At 39.9% G+C, this 20,960-nt stretch overlaps 1 protein-coding gene across 6 annotated transcripts in view; it reads right to left on the reverse strand.

Annotated features, from left to right (window-relative positions):
- The window catches only part of POU2F1 (POU class 2 homeobox 1), a 180,116-nt gene that overhangs the window by 8,100 nt on the left and 151,056 nt on the right, over nt 1-20,960 (reverse strand). For 5 of the 6 annotated variants that reach the window (XM_047704232.1, XM_047704229.1, XM_047704227.1 and 2 more), the window contains 5 exons: nt 19,063-19,236; nt 14,064-14,205; nt 13,173-13,318; nt 11,745-11,924; nt 9,818-9,935 (listed from right to left, as the gene is read on the reverse strand). In XM_047704232.1, the coding sequence (XP_047560188.1) occupies nt 9,818-9,935; nt 11,745-11,924; nt 13,173-13,318; nt 14,064-14,205; nt 19,063-19,236 (760 nt within the window). The remainder of the gene's footprint in view (nt 1-9,817; nt 9,936-11,744; nt 11,925-13,172; nt 13,319-14,063; nt 14,206-19,062; nt 19,237-20,960) is intronic. The other variant, XM_047704231.1, reaches the window with a different exon arrangement.

Here is a 20,960-nt window from a genome sequence, read left to right on the forward strand (position 1 = left end):
GTTATGTGGTCTCAGTGAATCCCATAAACACCTCTTTCTTACTGTTCATCAAAAAGGGACCATGTATTCCTTTTTCCCCCTTCTCAAAAATAGATAAAATTGCCTCTTTATTGCTGTTTTCGCTAAATACAGCTACACCTATATCATTAATCAGGCTCCGTTACTGTTTCAGTTCTAAATCTACCTGATCACTCTCTCCCTCTGAGCCCCTGATGTTGTGCTGGGTCGTACGTTGGGCAGGTTCACACTCTTCCGCTTTTGACACCTGGAAGAACCGCCCCTGTTCTATCTAGAAAGGCAAATGTCTTTTCTCATTTATCTTTGTACTACGAGGAAATTTCAATGAACTTTCAATCTTTTCTTGCTTAATTTCTCACCTTATCTACCCTGATCTACGCTTAACTATGGGCACTACTTCCCTTTCCAAGTGCTGAAACCGTCAATTTCCATAAGACTCCTTATCTTGAGGTCAAAAACTTAAAAGAGGATTTTTTTTCCACTCTCCATTTCCACTGCTTTCAGACAGACCATTCAGCATCACTCTCTTTAAATCCCCTATGTATACAAAGAAGGGCCCAGTCATCCTCAGCAGTAAAGTTAACCTGGGCTAGAAGATGACTCCAGAAACCACTCCCTGGTGTTTTTTTCTGGTTGTCATCCTTGAACCACATTCCAGATGTTTTCAATAAGAGTATGTCATGTGAGGGGCACCTGGGTGGCTCAGTGGGTTAAAGCCTCTGCCTTCAGCTCAGGTCATGATCTCAGGGTCCTGGGATCAGGCCCCGAATCGGGCTCTCTGCTCAGCAGGGAGCCTGCTTCCCCCTCTCTCTCTGCCTGCCTCTCTGCCTACTTGTGATCTGTCAAATAAATAAATAAAATCTTAAAAAAAAAAAAAAGAATATGTCATGTGAGCACTTGTAATTTTCAAATAAATTCTCCTAACTAGTGAATCACATTTTATTTTTTTAATTGGATTTCATTTTATTTTGAAGATTGATTTATTTGAGAGAGAGAGTGTGTACAAGCAGGGGGAGTGGCAGGCAGAGAGGGAGAAGCAGACTCCCTGCTGAGTAGGAAGCCCAGCACGGATCTTGATCCCAGGATGTTGGGATCATGACCTGAGCTGAAGGCAGACACCCAACTGACTAAGTGCCCCAGGTGCCCTAGTGAATCACATTTTAGTCAACATTTTATGACCTTATATTCTTGGCAACACAGTTACTTGGGCTACGTTGACCAGAGAACTGATGTTTGCTCAGCTTCAATGTCCTCCACAACAAAATAAGATGCCATCACCCACCTAGAAGGTCAGTGGGAAGTTACGTGCAAGGATATATAGTGTTAGGCACATCCTCTCACTTCCTGCCTCATCTTTGCTTTTTAGAAAATACTTTTTTGAGATATAATTTAAATGTAAGATTCAATGGTTTCTAATATATTTACAAAGTTGTACAATCACCACCCACTGCACCCGGTTTATGACCAGATCGCCTGTGGCTCTCCGTAGTCACATCCCTCTCCCACAGCCCTCCTCCTCATCTGCTTTTCTCTCTACAGATTTACCTTTTCAGGACACTTGACGTAAATGGACTTGTATGATTTGTGATCATTTTCATCTGGCTTCTGTCAGCACACTGTTTTCAAGGTTCATCCATGTTGTAGTGCAAATCAGTACCTCCTTTTTCTGGCTGGAAAGTACTCCAGTGCATGGGCAGACCACATCATGTTGAGGGAGTCACCAACTGACGGGCACTGGCTTGTTCCCGGTATTTGGTTATTACGAAGAACGCTGCTAGGCTCATCTGTACCAAGGTTTTTGTGTGGCCATGCTTTCATTTCTCTTGCGGACTTACTGGGCCAACCGATAAGTTTACATTTAACTTTTAAAGACACCGCCCAAGTGTTTTCCAAAATGACTACATCACACCTCACACTACCCCAGCGATGCAGGACGGTTCCCGGCCAGCAATGATTATTTTTGGTCTTTTTGATGACAGCGATTATACAGTGAGTATGAAATCTTATCTATGGTTTTAATTTGCAATTCTCTCATGAGTTACAAGGCTGAGGATCTTTTTAAGGTGCTTATTAGTCATTTCCTTATGTTCTTTGGCATTATATATATATTAGAATCTTTTGCCCTTTAAAAAACGAGGTTGTTTATATTTTTACTACTTAACTGTAAGTTATTTACATGCTCTAGACACAGTTCCTTTATCAGATATATGATTTACAATGTTTTCTCCAAGGCTGAGGGTGTCTTTTCATTTTCTTAAAATGTTTCCTGAAGATTCTACTTTTGATAAATTCCAATTTATCATTTTTTTTCTTCTATAGATTGTGTTTGGTGGTGTATCTACAAACTCTTTGCCTAACCCGAGGTCATGAAGATTTTCTCCTGTTTTCTAAAAATTTTATTTCTTACATTTAGGCCTTTGATCCCTTCAGCTTCTTCATTTCTGTGCATGGTATCAGGAAAGGATCTGAATTCATCTTCCTGAATATGGACATCCGGTTTCTCAGAACCATATGGTGAAGAGTATCTTTTTGCTACTGAATTGCTTCAGTACCTCTGTCAAAAGTCAGCAGAGCCTAAATTTAAAGGTTTGTTTCTGGACTCTCAATTCTGTTCCATTAATCTATTGTCTGTCCTCACGCTGGCTGCATACTGTTTTTATGACATAGCTTTACACCATGCTCTGAAATCAGGATATTTAAGTCCTCCAACTTCATTCTTTTTCAAAATTGTTTTGGCTATTCTGGGTCCCTTCCATATATATTTAGAATGAGTTTATCATGATAATTACTGCAAGAAAATTGCTAGAATTTTTACTATAATTCTATTGAATCTATAGATCAATTCAGAGAATACTGTCATCTTAAAAATACTGAGTCTTCTAAACCATGAACATGGAATATCTCCATTATTTAGACGTTCTTTAATTTCTCTCAGCAAACTGTAGTTTTCACTGTATAAGTCTTGCACTTCTTTTGTTAGATTTATTCCCAAGTATTTTATTCTTTTGGAAGCTATTGTGAATAAAATTATTTTGTAAGTTCATTTTCGGACTGCTCACTGATAGCGTGTACAAATGCAACTGACTCTTACATGTTGATCTTGTACCCTGCAACAACATGAAATTCATTTATTCATCCTAATAGTTTTTTTGGTATGTGGACTCCTTTGGACTTTTATATATACAGAATAATGCAAACAGAGAGTTTAACTTTTCCTCTTTCAAACTGGATGTTTTTCATTTTCCCCCTTTGTTAAACTGGCTCTAACCTCTTAGTACAATGTTAATTTGTCGACAAGAGCTCACTTTGTTCCTAGTTTTATGGGGAAAGCATTCAGTCTTTCACCATGAAGTATGCTGTTAGCTGTAGGTTTTTAATAGACACTCTTTATTCTTTATCTGGTGAGGAAGTTCTCTTCTATTCCAGGTTTTTATTATGAATGGGTGTTGGATTTTGTCAAGTGCTTTTCCTGTATCTGCTGAGATGATGCTGTGGTTCTGGTCCTTTCTTCTCCTGCCGTGGTGTAGTACGTTATCTGATGTTCAGTTATTATTAAACCAACCTTACATTCCCGGGATTAGGCCCTCTTGGTGGTGATGAATAATCTTTTCTGCACATTACTGGATTTGGTTTGCTAAAATTTGCTGAGTGTTTTTTTGTATATTTTCATAAGGGATATGGGCCTATAATTTGTGTGTGTGTGTGTGTGTGTGTGTGTGTGTGTGTGTGTGTGTGTGTGGTATCTCTGTCTGGCTTTAGTAACAAGGTAATATTGGCTTCATACAATGAGCTTCCTCTATCTTCTGGAAAAGATAGATAGTGAGTCCAGAAGATTCACTTTATTTCTTCTTTAAATATCTGATAGAATTCATTGCTAAAGCCATCTGGGCCTAAACTTTTCTTTTTGGAAAGCCTTTACATTAATGATTCATTTACTTTGCTTGCTTTAAGTCTATTTAAGTTTTCCTCCTTTTTTTTTTTTTTTTTGAGTGAGTTTGGATAATCTGTGTCTTTCTCAAAATTTATATATTTCATCTAAATTGCCTTATTTTGGGGGGCATAAAGTTGTTCATAATACTCCAGTGTGCCACATAAGGCACTGACTCCATTCCTAAATATCTACCCAAGAGAACTGAAAACATGTCCACATAAAAACCTACATACACATGCTCACAGCAGCAATGTTCAAAATGGCCAAAAACGGAAAGCAACTCAAATGTCCATCAATTCATAAATGATAAATAAAATCTGTTATATCCACACAATTAAATATCACAAAACCATAAAAAAGGAATGAAGTACTGATATTCTGCAAGACAGATAAACCTTGGAAGATGTTATATACTAAACGGAAGAAGCCAGACACAGACCAAATAATACATTATTCTACTTGTATGAAATGTCCTTAACGAGCATATCCGTGGAGACAGAGCAGACCAGCCAGACTAGGGTGAGGAGTCAATGGGGAAGGTCTGCTAATGGGTATGGGGTTGCACAGGATTCATTATGGAACAACGTTTTGGGGAAAAAAATTGGGGCAGAGCATGTTTAGTTGAGATTATTGAAGGCTGTCGAATTTTTGTCCTTGAGACACATCCAAACATGTCTTTCTGGAGTAGTACAGTCATGATCATTCTTCTGTCTCCTCTAGGAAAGCTCATCAGAGAGCCATCATGTGCCAAGCACTATGCTAAATACTGGAAAATAAAAGCAACCATGTCAGTAAGACTAGATTTCTCTTAGAAGATGGTAAACTGAGGATATGGTTCTTTCCTCTTCATTTCTAAAATCCTATTCCAAATGATGGTGAAGAAAAAAGGAAGTAAGAGTTCTGGGGACAGATATCAGAGGACTTGAGATTTTGACAGACTTGCAAATGAGAAAGAGGTTGAAATTTGGTGGTAGGGAAACCAACTTGAGTCCAGAAGGGCACAGGAGATGGCTAGGACAGCAGTGAGAATTCCTCATGTCAGCAGAGCCCTGAGGAGACTTCAGGCTCAGAGTTGTCAGAGAAAGAGAATTTCGATAGAAGGGAATGACTTTATTCTGAAGAGAACTTTCTGTATAATCCTGACTTTTGAAACCCACGTTTCATGATATGCTATTAGCTCATACGCTTATAAAAACCCCGCAAGGATGAGAGGAGAACACAGATGCGGAGTATCAGCGAAACAAACGAAATTTCACATGAATAATGTAGCTACACTGAAGAGGACAGAGAAAGAACCAACCCAAACAGCTACTACACAGTTTCTGGATCACGTGCCTTTAGGCTAAAGGCAAGGACCCTAAACAAATAGGGAACTCGACTCAGGGGCCTCTCCATTTAAAGGCGGGGATTGGCCATTCTGAAACTCTGTTTTCACTACAGGACCCAGCAATCCGGTCATGATACTCCTCTTATCGTGGGAGCCAGGCTGCTCACTCACCGTGAAGGCAGTTAACCTGGAAAACGGACAGAAAGGAGTAAACTATAGGGTGCCGGGCTGGAATTGCAGCTCTCAGTATGAACTCATGGATCTGAATAAAAGGAGATAAAGTGCACACAGATATGTATGGATCTATGTATAAAAATGAATTTACATGTGTCGGTCTAAGCACACATACCAAGGTACGCATATGCACACGTGTACCTATTTCTATCGAGACGCCCTAGCAGCAATGACAACACAGTATCAATGATGCATCTAGATCTTGGCGTCTTTTCCTCACTAAAAAGAACTAGGTATCCTTGAAGAAATGGCTGATTCCAGGCCTGGCGCACAGAACCTTTAAGATGAGGCTGAACATCTTGTGCCAAAAAATTAAGAAAGCAAAGAATGTTAGAGACATGTCGAAAAAGCACAGGAGCTACCACCAAGGGGCTCCCACTGGCAAAATGAAAAGAGTTTGAACATTAAAATAAAAAGTAATAGTAGGATTCTAACCTACTGAATACGGAAAGAATGTCTGAGTCCATACTGATACAGACAGATAAATAGGGGAAAAGGAAAAGTGTATCTTTACAGTTGAAAGGCAACTAATGAATGTAGAAGAAATAACAGAATTACTTGAGAATCACAGTAAAAGATCCATGCAAAAATCATCAATGGACACTAGTGGGCAAAGGTTTGAAGAAATTCCCCACTTACTGCTGTAAAGAGTAAAACAGTAACTACATGATGGAAAACCCTGACAGAAACCACCTTCATCAGACCGTCAAAGTCAGTGCCACCAGGAGTGGGACTGATCAACAGCACGTGCGTCCACACCATGTACCAAGCAGGACTCAACATGACTGCTGCGGTCTTCTTGCCCAAACTGCATAATCTGCATCTAATCACGAGGAAACGTCAGACACAACATTTACAAAATAAATAGCTACATTCTTCAGAAAATCAATTTCCTACAATACAAAGAAAGACTCATACTGCCCCCAGTTTAGGAAGACTAAAGAGACACAGCAACTGAATCAATGCATGATTTAAGATTTTTTGCTCTAAGAGGCATCATTGGCACATCTGGCAAAACATGAACGTGAATTGTTTACTAGATAGAGGACTGAGTCCATGTTAAGTTCCTGATTTTTGATAACTGTATTCTCGCTATATGTGGTAATGTCTTGAAGTAGGGATAAAGTAGCATATCCATTAATTTGATCTTCAAACAGTTCAGAAAAACATCACATACATAGCAAGTGAAAGAGGAAAAGGAAAGAAAAAGCAAATACGGCAAGATTTTTCCCATACAGAGAATCTAAGGGAAGAGATGTGGGATTTCTCTTAACTATTCTTGTAACTTTTCTGTAAACCTGAAATTACATAAAAGTAAAGGTCCTAAATGTCTTTGCCCAGGTTTACGACACAGTATTATAAAACCAGTAAGATTAAAATGTTTTTAAGGGGAAAGTAAATCACCTACAGTTTAAATAACTCAGTTGGTTGGGCAACTGCCTTTAGCTCAGGTCATGAACCTAGAGTCCCGCATCAGGCTCCCTGCTCAGCAGGGAGTTTGCTTCTCCCTCTGACCCTCCCCCTTCTCATGCTCTCTCTCTCTTAAATAAATAAAATCTTTAAAAAAAAAAAAGGGTCCTCATTATAGCATTATTTATAATAGTGAAAACTTCATTCCCTTAATAATTAGTTTAGTTGCTGAGTATCTTACATTAGCATATAAGATACAGAGTATCTTACATTATCTTATATTCTAGGTGGTGCACTAGACACAAAGGATATAATATTGAACAAGCAAGACCAGTTATGTGGTTCGGAGACTGAGGGGTTTCTTGGGACTCAAACTGAAAAAGCTGGTCATTCTAGGTAGAACTCAGCCATGATGGCACTTATATGGAAATGTTTACAAAGTTCTAATACAAACATTTAATAAAATAAGGGCAAATCAAAAGTAGAAATGTAGAAACTATTAACAGGGGATAGCACTTATTGTAAGATCAGAAGTAAAACAAGAGCAGGACACACTGAACACTGTTAGAATTGTACGTATGTACATAAAAGATTTAACGGCAAATATAGATAGCTCATTGTGATGATTTTTCCTATTTGAGCTTCTGATAATGTTCAATTTTTTTAAGAACTGAAGGAAAAATTCATTCCAAAAAAGTTACCAACACTTCGATTTTTATTTTTTATTATTTTTTTTAAGTAGGCTTCACAGGAGGCTTGAACTCACGACTCTGAGATCAAGACCTGAGATCCAGAGTTAATCGCTTAACCGACTGAGCCACCCAGCACCCCAGTTACCAACATTTTAGAAAACAGTTATAATTAAATGCACATAAATGGGCCGAGCAAGTGAGTTCAGGAAAATGTCATTGGTTAACTGGAACCATCAAAAACCGATAGGAAAGTTTTAGCTGTTTTCGGGATGTGTATCTCCTAAAAATTACCTTCTGTTTCAGATTTTTGCCACATTTTTAGAAAATCTGCAAAGCTACCTGTTCTACCAAGTTCTATTGAACTACAAGGAATTGTTCTGCAAAAGATGGGTATCTTTAGTCCTAATAAAATATGACATGATTTGTTGGGAAGGAAAAGTTCAGTTTATAATTTAACAGAAGAAGGCAGGCAGGCGGATGGTGAGTTCCTTAAAGGCCAGAATTCCACATTCCTAGTGCCCCAAACAACAGCGACCAGTCGCCACCGGTTTGCTCACTAAGCCGAAATACTGAACACTGTATACTGTATACTTGCGAACACGGGGTTTCTTACAATCTCCACTCCTAAGGCATCCGAAGATGGCCCCGATGAGGTGGGAATTGATGGGAGTAGTCATTGATGAACCTCCCTGTATTTTACTAAAAATTGAGCTTATATCTATTTTGTGAGGGGAAACTTTAAAGCTTTCATCAAGTTTTCCAGGAGCTCTAAAACCCAAAAAGGTCAAAATGTACTATTCTAGGGTGCCAGGGTGGCTCAGTTTGTCAAGCACCCGACTCTTGATTTCAACTCAGGTCTTGATCTCAGCGTCGTGAGTACGAGCCCTGCACTGGGTTCCGCTTTAAGCCTACTTTTAAAAAAAAGTGCTACTCTAAATAAGTAAACAAAATTATGAGATCTCCTAATGACTTAGAAACTTAATAACTATATAAAAGCCATTCAGTGAGATCATAGAACCAAAGAAGTGTTATAACAAACTTAAAACATGCGTGAAGACAATCAAATTCCTCAACTCTAGGTTAAATTCACGCTTGACTGTGAAATAGCACAAATCCATTTGAGGCTTTACTACTAGCAGTAATCATCCCGGTGAATAACTACAGAATGCCTCATGAATCATATAGCACTAAAAAACTTGTGATGACAACATTGAGTTATATTTTTTTTATTTTTAAACATTTTATTTATTTATTTGACAGACAGAGATCATAAGTAGGCAGAGAGGCAGGCAGAGGGAGGAAAGGAAGCAGGCTCCCCGCTGAGCAGAGAGCCCGATGCAGGGCTCGATCCCAGGACCCTGAGATCATGACCTGAGTTGAAGGCAGAGGCTTTAACCCACTGAGCCACCCAGGTGCCCCAACACTGAGTTATCTTAAAAGTACTTGGGAAATGTACTATTTTAAGGGAGGCCAAAGGAAAAAAATTAATATTTTATAGTCAATGTGTCAGGCACTAAACTAGACACTGAGATTGCAAAAAGAGTATTTAGATCTTCTAGAAGCATAAAGTCTACTGGAAAAGACAAAAGTAGAAAAATATAATCATTTATAATATAAGCGGGTAGAAAAGAACAGTTTGCTGGAAAAGCAAGAGTATTTCTAGAAAGAATTGATACCTGTGCTGGGGTAGTTTCCCTACTATCAGAGAGAAGCACAGGCAGGGCTAACCTTTCGGGCAGTGGGGATGTTTACAAAGGCACAGATGGAATCTTCCTGTGCGCTGAGGTTGGAAGGGAGAAAAGACTAGTGGAAGATAAGATCCAGACTGGAAATAACCTGCCCTGAATTGATGATGAACTTGGATGCTTTCTGGAATACAAAAAGCTGCAGCCACTGAAGGTTTTTAAGGAGTTACTTAAAAAAAAGTTGGGAGTTTTGAAAGGTAAGTCTGGAACAATGTAGAAGATAAGAGTAATGTGGGAAAGAACAAAAGAGATTAAAAAAAAAAAAACCTTTACGAAAGTTATTTTTTCTGACAAAATTAATTATGCCTGTTTTTTGGAGTTCAGGTTTTTATATATGACTTTACAAAAAAAGTGATACATATTTGTAGTTTAGAGCCTTAATTCGCAGTATCATTCACAATTCTCAGACCTGTCACAGGCCTACAGCTGGCGCGCGAGCAGCACAGCCCGGCTGCCTTACCTGTCACGTTACCTGTAACAGAGAGGCTGGTCACCGCAGCGCTGGTCAGCGGGAGGACTGGATTGACCGTGAGCGTTGTCGCCGCGCTGCTCGTCACAAGGCTTGGTGTGGTTGCCACCTAGAGGTCAGAAATGGAAATATGCAAAAGCATTTTAAAAAAATCAAGAAAATGTATACCAATACTGAAGATATTTTGCCTGTAACAATTTTTAAATTCCAGATACCAAAGAATTAAAAGGGCCTAAGACGGAATAATTTTATAATCATCTTTTGATCTTGGAATTGAGAAAATAGACATGTTCAAAGGCTGCTATTAGAAGTTGGTTTTCTTTCTGATAGGAGAAATGGCTCTGCCCAGGTTTTAAAAAGAAATAATTAAAAAATTCCTAAATTTCAATGATGGCGAGTCAGAATTACTCCAAGTAAGTAAAAAAAATTATACTAATTATCAACTTAATCTACACAAGAAAACTATTCAACAGGATCAGAGAATCAGGGAATCTTGGATTGCTTTTACTTTTGGTCAGGTGGAGACAAGACTGTCTTGTTTTTGTTTTTAATGAAATGATATTATGGAAAGAATGTGAAGCAAATTTTTTAAAAGCTTACGGTTTCTTTTTGAAATAACATAAAATACTTCTACAGTTTTGTAAGAAACACTGTCTTCCTTTCAGTAACAAATAAATCCAAAACACAAAATAGCCACCTACATAAAACAGAACTGTATCTAAAGACTGTCTTTTTCATAACTACTATGTCAGGAACTTCATGATTAAAGCCCAACCATTCAACAACCACAGTGTTCCCTTAACAACCAGTACGCGCTCTTAATGATTGACTTTAGTTTAAAAAGCATCCCAGTTTTCGAGTGATATTCAAATATAATAAAAACAAATTAATAAGGGAAGATCAGAAATGCAAACCCAACAATCTACTTCTCATCTGTGGAATCCTAGTTGGAAATATGGAGTCACATTTGCCATCATCCTTAAGATCATGGGAGTACATGACCGCTGCATGTCCCCCCAGTCTAGAATACTCTTCCAAAGCAATGCGTTCAAGTTACTCAATGAAGTCAGCAATGAACAGTCCCACATATGTTTGAGAGTGAAGACGTGAGATGGTTGAATTCATACCAGTTCAGAGCTAAAGGTTATATGGGAATTTACTGTCGCCTCCTCATGTAAGTTTAATAAACTGGGTTTTAAAACCCAACATGAATATAGGGGCACCTGCGTGGCTTAGCCGGTTAAGCATCCCACTCTTGATTTCGGCTCAGGGCAGTGAGACTGAGCCCTGCGTTGGATCCGTGATGAGTGGGGAGTCTGCTTGAGAACCCCCCCCCACCTACCCCCCTCAAAACAAAACAAAGGAACAACAACAAAACCCCAAAATCCAACATGAAGAAAAAGCAACTGAAGAGCAAATCTGCTCCCACAGTTCCAGAGTAACCTAATAAACTACATCAGAGAAGAGAATAATGAAGCAAGCCACCATGAAACAGGAAAGAATTAAAATTGCTCTTTAAAAAAGAAAGATCACTAAGTTCTTGGCTTAATGACAACATGAGATTTAATTACTTTAGTACCATTTAATTTTTTTTAAACCTCAGTTTTGTTTTGTTTTTCCAGATTTTATTTAGTTATTTGTCAGAGAGAGAGAGAGAGAGAGAACACAAGAATGGGGAGAAGCAGGCTCCCCGCTGAGCAGGGAGTCTGATGTGGGACTTGATTATGACCTGAGCCGAAGGCAGAGCCACCCAGGTGTCCCACTTAGTAACATTTAAAATATAAATTTACATACACTTACTCAACATGAACATATATACTCAATAAATTACTGTTAGGAAGTAAGTCAATTTCACAGATCATTTGTAAAACTATAGACATCTGTCCTTGGGCTTGCGTCCTCTACTTTTTATCCTTACCAGTGAGGTCGGACTGGGGAAGATTGCTTTGATAGGTGAACTGCTGGTTCCGCCACTGCTTGGTGGGTTGATTCTTTTTTCTTTCTGGCGGCGGTTACAAAACCAAACACGGATCACTTCCTTTTCCATACTGAGCTGATCAGCAATCATGGTGATCTCTTCCGAGGTAGGCTTTTGATTCTAAAGGGGAAAAAAAAAAATCATCTTTTGGAATACCTTTTTATTATTTTAATTAAAAAATATTTTTTGTGGGGGGGATAGCTTTTTAAACTACTGACACAAATAAACTAAAGGGGAGGGGCAAATCAGAGAATGAAGCTGGGTGCCTATGACCATACTGGCCGGCTTTTAACAAAGAACTTCTACAGATAAACATTCTAATGAAGACATATTTATTAAACTTATTCATATTAACTAAGAGTAAGTTATTCTTTTTTTTTTTTTTTTTAAAGATTTTATTTATCAGAGAGAGAGAAAGAGAGAGAACACAAGCAGGGGAGCGACAGGCCGAGAGAAAAGCAGGCTCCCCACCGAGTAAGGAGTAAGGAGCCCAACACGGGGCTCGATCCTAGGACCGTGGGACCATGACCTGAGCCAAAGGCAGAGGCTTAACCAGTTGAGCCACCCAGGCGCCCCAAGTTATTCTTGAATATTTGGTTTTTTTTTTCTTAAGGGCTATTAATCTTGAATACAATTATCAACTTTCTTCAATTTATCATCAATACAACTTCGTTAACTCGGTAGGAACTGAAGAGCTTCTCAGTGCTCCGTGACGCGCCTTCATCGGGACAGCGAGGCCACAGTAAGCCTCCCGGGCGGGAAGGGCGGGCTTCACAGATGAAGGGACTTCAGCCTAAGAAACCCAGTAACTTGACCAGTCACACGGTTAATAGAAGTGGTCGAATCGATAAAGATTCCTGACTCAGTGTTCCCCCCGCCTTTTCTACATTAGGGAAGTCAAAATTTGCCGGGAAGCTCGGACTGCGATACTCCCCGGGGCAGTAACAAACAAACAAACAAACAGGCCAACCCACTGTTGGCGATCCAAGGCCCGTCGCCTGCCGGTACCAAACGACTATTCCAGGCGCCCAGACACTAGAATTTAGTCACACCAAACCATCCGTGTGTCGCCGGATCTACCTTGAGGTGTTCCCTCCCTGGATGCCTTTGCTCATGTATTTCCTCTGCTTCCAGTGCTTCCCCCTACTCTCCGGGGCAGCTGCTGCCTGTCCCACTGGGGCTCACATGGCTTGAGCCTGGGCTCTTCTGCACCCTGCACGCCGGTTCTGTTTCCCATGTTCAGTAACCAGCTTTGCCCACTGTTCTCCACTGGGTTACGGGACTGAGGCCGGCAAGTCCGTCTTTTGTCACCTACAGCACTGAACATTACACAGACAATCATATGTACGAGAGAAGTAACAACCTAACCTCCAAGAAACTCTTCTCTAAGGCCACACGGATGTTGGTCTCTATGCTGGTGCGTTTCTTCCTCCTGCGGTTCAAGCCTTCCATTCCCAGCCCTGGAGAATTCAGGGCACTTGGGCTGGAGAGACCTGAATCAGATGAGAGGTTCTCTGTAAGAAAGAAGAAAACACAGAAGTCAAGTTAGTGGAGCGTGATTCATGCACGTGATACATATATTAAGGACAACAAAACTGACCAAAATATGTTAAGTTAAAAGCAAGCACGGGAAGGTTTTCAAAACCTACATTAAAACATCATTCTCTACCATAGATCTTTCTAAGTAAAGTTTAAACAAGGTTCGGGCACTTAATAGTCTAATGGCCCTGGTATTGTCACAGACATCTCTGCGTTTCTTTGCACTGGATGGAAAATGAGATGTTCTCACCTGTGGAATTCAGTAAGATTGCTCATGCTGAGGCCTCCCCCAGAGCTATGGAAGCAGACCGTCGTCCCAGGGTGGCTATGACAGGTCTGTCTTTTCCAAAGACCTGACTTCTGTTCATATCTACAGTGAGAACCACAGTCTAGAAGATCTCTGTGGTTCCTTACGGCTCTCAGAGCCTATGATTCTGTGACTCAAAATCCAAATTTTCCAAGAGGAAATCTCAGTACAAAAGACCGAAGTTAAAACCAGCAGTGCAACTTTTTCTCTATGAAATATTACTAACAAAAGCAGAAATATGATCAATAGTAAGTTTACAATGATTCATCAAGGAAGAACCTATACATCTGTTTTTCAAGTGTATCTAAATACACAGGACTTCTTATTCTCTTCCTTCAATTATCCCTAACTCTGGTTCAAATATAAGAAATATTCCAACAATGAACAAATCATTGTCTTATACAGTCACTCACCTGCATCATTTAGCCACTTCTCCAAGAGTGGCTTTAGCTTGCACATGTTCTTAAAGCTGAGGTTCAAGGCTTCAAAGCGAGAAATGGTCGTTTGGCTGAAGTCATTTCCATACAGTTTACCCATAGCAAGCCCAACATCGCCCTGCACGGTAATACAGAGAAGGAGGGGGAGGAAGAGAAGAGATTTGTCTCACTAGTGCCCAACGTCCTCACTCGAGGGTGCTGCCCCAGAAACTGTTCTAAAGACTCAACAATCATTCCATTTACCGAGTCCCACAAACACAGCCAACCTTGAGCCGAGCACAGCATTCAACGAGGACTGTTACCAGGCCTTAATTATGACAAAATTCGTAAGTCCCATTTTCTCTCTGTTTTGAGTCTCTTCTTGCTACCTCATGTAACCATCAAGCCATCAAATATTTCTAAGTTTCAAATGACAGTGCTGATATCCTAACAAGCCCCTTAACTGATGCGACCACAATGATTTAAATAATCCTTAAAACCAGTTACCTGTATGTCCTATAGAGTTAATAGATGTAAATGCTTAACTTCAGGTACTTCTGAACTAGCCAAACTTCCTATAAATCACTTTAAAATTTAAGAAATAAGGCCTCACTCTCCCTGCACCTTCCTCCTGGCCCCCCGTAAAGTATTTCTGGAAGCAGTGAAAAAAAAAAATCTATTTTCCACCCTTAGTTTGGATTTCAAAGTTGGTTACAAAACAGGTATCCTAAAAGACTACTTTTGTAACCATTATAGAGACAGAAATTCACAGTAGAGAGGTTTGACCCACTTAGTTAAACCTTCATGGGCACTGGAAACTTGGTAACCTTATAGCAATAGAACAATGATCCCCTGAATATATTACAAAAGATGTCTTTCTTTATAAGCCTATAACCTTTGAAATGTATACAGTGCTTTTCTTCCAGCTGAATCTCTCTTGTTAGAGCTGAAAAAAGCCGTTATCTTAGTAGTTATTTTATATACAGGTAATAGAAACTCATGGAGTTTAAATGATTCATGCTCTCATTTCAATTAGTTTAGCGGCAGGACAGAAAGGCAACATTTCTAGTCCTGAGTACTACACAGCCATTCCACCGAGCAACAGTCAGCTCCCAACAACTGCAGCAACGCTTATTTTGAACTGAGACTATCCTAGTCCTTGGACACCACCCAGCCCTCCCAATCCAATACTACATCATTTATTAGCACCTGCACCTAGGTGGTAGTTAAGGAAAGGAAAAAAAACTTTTTTCCCCCCAAAGATTTTATTTATTTACTTGACACAGAGAAGGAACACAAGCAGGGGGAGTGGGAGAGGGCGAGCAGCAGACTTCCCACCAAGCAGGGAGCTCGATGCGGGACTCGATCCCAGGACCCTGAGATCATGACCTGAGCTGAAGGCAGACACTTCGCTGACTGCGCCATCCAGGGGACCCCCCAAAAAACAAACATTCTTAAGAAAACTCCATTTTCTTACTGGTACGCAACTTCTGATAAAAAGTTTAACAAAGGTATAGGTTTAAATGTTCAAACTAGGGGTGCCTGGGTGGCTCAGTGGGTTAAAGCCTCTGCCTTCAGCTCAGGTCATGATCCCAGGGTCCTGGGATGGAGCCCCGCATTGGGCTCTCTGCCCAGCAGGGAGCCTGCTCCCTCATCTCTCTCTCTCTGCCTGCTTGTGATCTCTGTCAAATAAATAAAATCTTTTTAAAAATGTTCAACCAAATGATAAAATGAGGTATAGAGAATATCAGAACTTCAACTGATGTGGCTACATACACTTCAATTAATTCAAATCAAATAAATTAAAAACTCAGTTCCTTATTAGCACCACTAGCTATCTTTCAAACGCTCAGTAGCCACATGTGGGTAGTGGCTATTGTACTGAACACACAAATACAGAACATTCCCACCATCACAGAAGGTTTCATTGACAGCTTTGAACATACAATCTCTAAGAGCAGAAATGGACTGCTTGTTGGTTTCCTTCCAATTATAGTAAAACCGAAAGAACCAGGATGGTGTGAGTGGGGTATAACTGGTGTCCATCATATTTATATACAAATGTATCTGTAGATACAGGTTTATCTCTATCGGTATCGTTATACATTTGTTAGATCTTACTTCAGTCAATTAATAAATATTCACTATAAACATGCTTTGTTTGTCACATATATGCATGTCTGGGCCACTTTATTTGTTTAGATTATAGCTTCCTAGAAAGTTGGGCCAACTAAACTTTGCAATTCTCTGAGGAGAAGAGCTGCTGTAGTAGTCAGATGAAAATAAATGTCTTCTGACATCATATCTGCATAATTTGCTAAGAATTTCTCAAAAACTTCTATAATATTTTTCTATGAAAAGTAACACTATTGGTAAGCACACAAAAATAACACGTCAAAAGTCACATCACTATAAAAATAAATGATGTCTTAAATGGTGGCTAGACATAAAGCCATGCCATCAACTCACTATCCATGTGAGATTTATAATACAATTTTAATTCATACTTTTAAAAAATTTTAAAAGATTTATTTATTTATTTGAGAGAGAGCATGTGAGGCGGCAGGGTTGGGGGGTGGTTGTGGAGCAGAGGGAGAGAGAGAGTCCTAAGCCGACTCCACACTGAGTGCAGAGCCTGACACGGGGCTCGGTCTCATGACCCTGAGATCATGACCTGAGCCAAAACCAAGAGCTGGGCATTTAACCGTCTGTGCCATCCAGGTGCCCCTAAATTACTTAAATGAATAAAAAGCAACAGGCCCCTCAGTTAATATACTAATTTTCATTAATTTTATATTTGCTCAGGTCAGTGCTATTACTACCATGTTGGGTTCTTCCTCACAAAAGTAAATGTGTGAAGTAGTGGCCTCATACATGATCTGAATTATATAATATCTCTGATATCTTTTTCTTTGACAAGATTTTATTCACTTATTTGAGAGAAAGAGAGAGAGAGAGGGAGAGAGAAGGGCAGAGGTACAGAGACAAGCAGACGCCCCACCAAGTAAGGGAGCCCGACACGCGGCTTGATGTGCAACACGCTGCCACTGGCATGTCAAGGTCATTCTGAAAAAGCAGGAAGAGTCACGCCAGATAATAGGATAAACCCAAAAAGCACCAAACCGTAAAGAAGCTCCTTTCCGTAAAAAGAAAGAGAAAGTAAGAGAAGGAGAAACAACACTAGCAATGTGTTAGGTCAAATGCCACAGAAAGGCTAAACACTATTTGGGTAAAAGTTAAAAATTTTTTAAAAGCCTTAACAGCTTTGGTGTATCACTGAGTCCACAATCTCCCAGGGAGGCTGAGAGCTCGCTGGGCTAATCGCCGCGCCGCACGGGCCCCAAACACCAACCTGATACTCCAGCTCAACCGACCCCCGTCCCTCAAGTTGCCGCTTCAGCTTTCTTTTTTAAAGATTTTATTTATTTATTTGACAAAGAGAGAGATCACAAGTAGGCAGAGAGGCAGGCAGAGAGAGAGGAGGAAGCAGGCTCCCTGCTGAGCAGAGAGCCCGATGTGGGGCTCGATCCCAGGACCCCAGGATCATGACCTGAGCAGAAGGCAGAGGCTTTAACCCACTGAGCCACCCAGGTGCCCCCAGCTTTCTTTTTTAAAAACAAGCCAGATCGTTGAGATATTTCAAAAGTACTGAACTCTATGAATTGTAATTTGTTTGCTCACAAAGATAACTACATTTTCTCTAAAATTATATCTACTTAAAAAAATCATTTCATGTTCCTAATATGTAATTAATTTCTTTAAGCAAAAATAACTTATGAGAGAAATATAAGGAACAAAAAGTCTGTTCTTAAAAACACAGAGGAAAGGGGCGCCTGGGTGGCTCAGTGGGTTAAGCCTCTGCCTTCAGCTCGGGTCATGATTCCAGGGTCCTGGGATCGAGCCCCAAGTCGGGCTCTCTGCTCAGCAGGGAGCCTGCTTCCTCCTCTCTCTTTCTGCCTTCTTCTCTGCCTACTTGTGATCTCTGTCTGTCAAATAAATAAATAAATAAATCTTTAAAAAAAAAAAAAAAAAACACAGAGGAAAGAGGGGTATCATCCCTGGTTTCTGATCTACCACAGCAGCGCATACTTTACTTTCAACTGAAAATAATTTGGACAGTGTTTAAGTAGTGGCTTAATCTTCACACGGTAATTATATTCTAAGAAAACAGCAGGTTTTTCCTGATTCCATAAAAACACCCAATCCTCTCTACTTCGGCAACTCTTTTCCATCTAATGATCTCATATCATCTTACATAACTGCTACTAGGCTTAATTCTTTCCCTGCTTTCAAAGTATCATTTGTGACCCATTCGTCGGAGGTATCCGTGGTAGCACTTGGAACAAGAATGCCATATACCCAGATGCCTGTTCAGACCATTAAACTTATTCCACATTAAAAGCCTTCTGCTAGGTGACATTAAAAAAAATTAATTTGGATTTTGATTAATTTGGACTTTTCAGATTTAACAGATTTCTATTTGTTTACTTTCAGTTTGGGCTTACTTATTGTGTGTGTGTGTGTGTGTGTGTGTGTGTGTCTGTCTCCACTGGCCCCCTACTCTCTCCCAAAAATCTGCTTTAAACAAGTCTCTCAGACTTTTCCCCTGCAACCTTTACTCAGAGCACTAAGGCCTAGAACCAGATGTCCCACAGATAAAACCCTCACTATAATTACAGTATTCCCAAACATAATCTTTTAAACTCTCACCTTTTATTGGTCTAATTATGACTTCAGAGGCCCGTGTTCTGAGAGACATCTTAAAGATTTTAACCTAACATTAAAGATTAAAGATTTTAACCTAACATTAAATCATGAATTTATACTGACTATATGATTAGCAGTCTAAATCTATAAATGCAGAAAATGGCTAAGAACAAGTTCCAACCTAAAACTAGGCGACAACAAGGCCGGGGAACCTTCTGTACCTCGGAAGCTTATCCGGACCCAGCTGGGGAGATCAGTCCAAGTTTGGGGCGGTGGGGGAGCGTCCTACCTGAGTGAATCCAAGTTTGATTCGTCTTTGTTTGAAGGTCTTGGCAAACTGCTCAAGCTCCTCAAGGTCACTGGGCTCCTCCAGGCTGGGAGTATCGATTCGCTTTGGTGTCGACTGGCTCTGCGGGAGTGTCTGGATCGGGGTGGCCGCTATCGTGCGCGTCGGGGTTGCTGGCTGTTCCGGGGACGGAAGGACACGAGAACAAGCACACACAATGATCCACTGGGATGTGTCACACGTGAACAACTTAAGGAGCAGCAACCTTTATAAGAACTACGTGGACCATGTGACCCGCGGAAGGCACAGCATACTGGCGCCCGGCGAGGAGGGCAGAGTGCCAGACCGTGTGCGCCACGGTTACGCTTACAGTTAGACACGTCCAGTCCAGGAGAAAAAATTAACTACTCAAAAATGAAACCCATTATACTCGGGTTTTCAAATATATGTGTGCATAAGACACTTGTGTTAAGAGCATACATAACAAATCAGACTATTTTAAAGAATCTCTTCGTCAATATGCCACTTAAGGTGTAAGTTTCAAAAGAGCAGGGACCACACCCGTTTTGTTCATCACTAGCACATCTCCAACTTATGACACAGTGTTATAAAAACAGTTTAAGGGGAGACTAAATCATCTACAGTTTCAATGACTTAGCTTCTTTTTTGTATATCTTTTTGTAGACCTACACTTCTTTCCTTTTTTATGCTGCTTTTCATTTGTTGCACTATGTTTATTTAGTCTCTACATGTATCTCACACAAGTTCTAAGTAATTTTCATATCTTCAATAACAAGTCCTGCATCTCACACATCAGGGTAACTTTTATATTATTAAGACACTGGAAGGGTCCACAGGGCACAAAGCCAAACAGTAAACTTTGTTTTTACTCAGGTATGACTGATGTAAAAAAAAAGCTGCATACATTTAATGTGTGCATCTTGAGGAGTCAGAAGATAAGGACACATTCGTGATTGGATACTGTCACCATACACAATGCCCTAAACCTACTCATTACCTCTACCAGGTTCTTCCCTGCCTTGGATCTACTTTCTTAACTTTAGAGATTTTAGAGAGAGAGAGAGAGGGAACACAAGCAGGGAGAGCAGCAGAGGAAGAAGCAGGCTTCCCACTGAGCAGGGAGCCCGATGCAGGACTCGATCCCAGGACCCTGGGATCATGAACTGAGCCGAAGTCAGATGCTTAATGACTGAGCCACCGAGGGGCCCCTACATTCTTAACTTTAACTGTAATTATAATATATATAATTTTATACTCTGCTTCATAATTATCATTTTCAAAGGCTGACTGAGGAGATATTATCTTAACAATTTCTTCATTGCTACTTTTTTCATTTATGTTTTCGTTAAGATAGTTAACACATAATGAAAAACCTTGTACATATGATTCTTTTTCCCACCTTTGTAACTAGTTGAGATAAATTCAGAAGTGATTTTCTATACCTGGATAAAGGGCACACCATAAATAATTCCATGGCTTTTGATACACATCATGTTGGTTCTCACTAAAAAATGCTAGTTTCTTCCACATGATTGTGGTAGCAGTTTTTAAAGATGTATTGCTAATTAAAGGAGTATGTGGTACTTCAATATTGCCTTAATTTGAATTTCTTATTACTCAGAAATTTTCCCATGTGTCAATTATTACCTGTATTTCTTTATCAATCAATTTAGATCCATAGCCAAGTGTCTATTAATGGTCTCTTTATTCTAATCCCTGTGGAGCTCACCAGATGTTAGAGATTAAATCCTTATTTGTTGTATTAGTACAAACAGATTTCACAATCTGTTTTTTTCCTTTTCTTTCTCAGTGTACATAGGTTTTAAACTGTCATTTGGGTGAACTTTTTTTTTGTCTTTCTAATATTTTATTGCTTCAAA

This window comes from Lutra lutra, chromosome 15 (genome assembly GCF_902655055.1).
Source record: "Lutra lutra chromosome 15, mLutLut1.2, whole genome shotgun sequence".
NCBI lineage: Eukaryota > Metazoa > Chordata > Mammalia > Carnivora > Mustelidae > Lutra > Lutra lutra.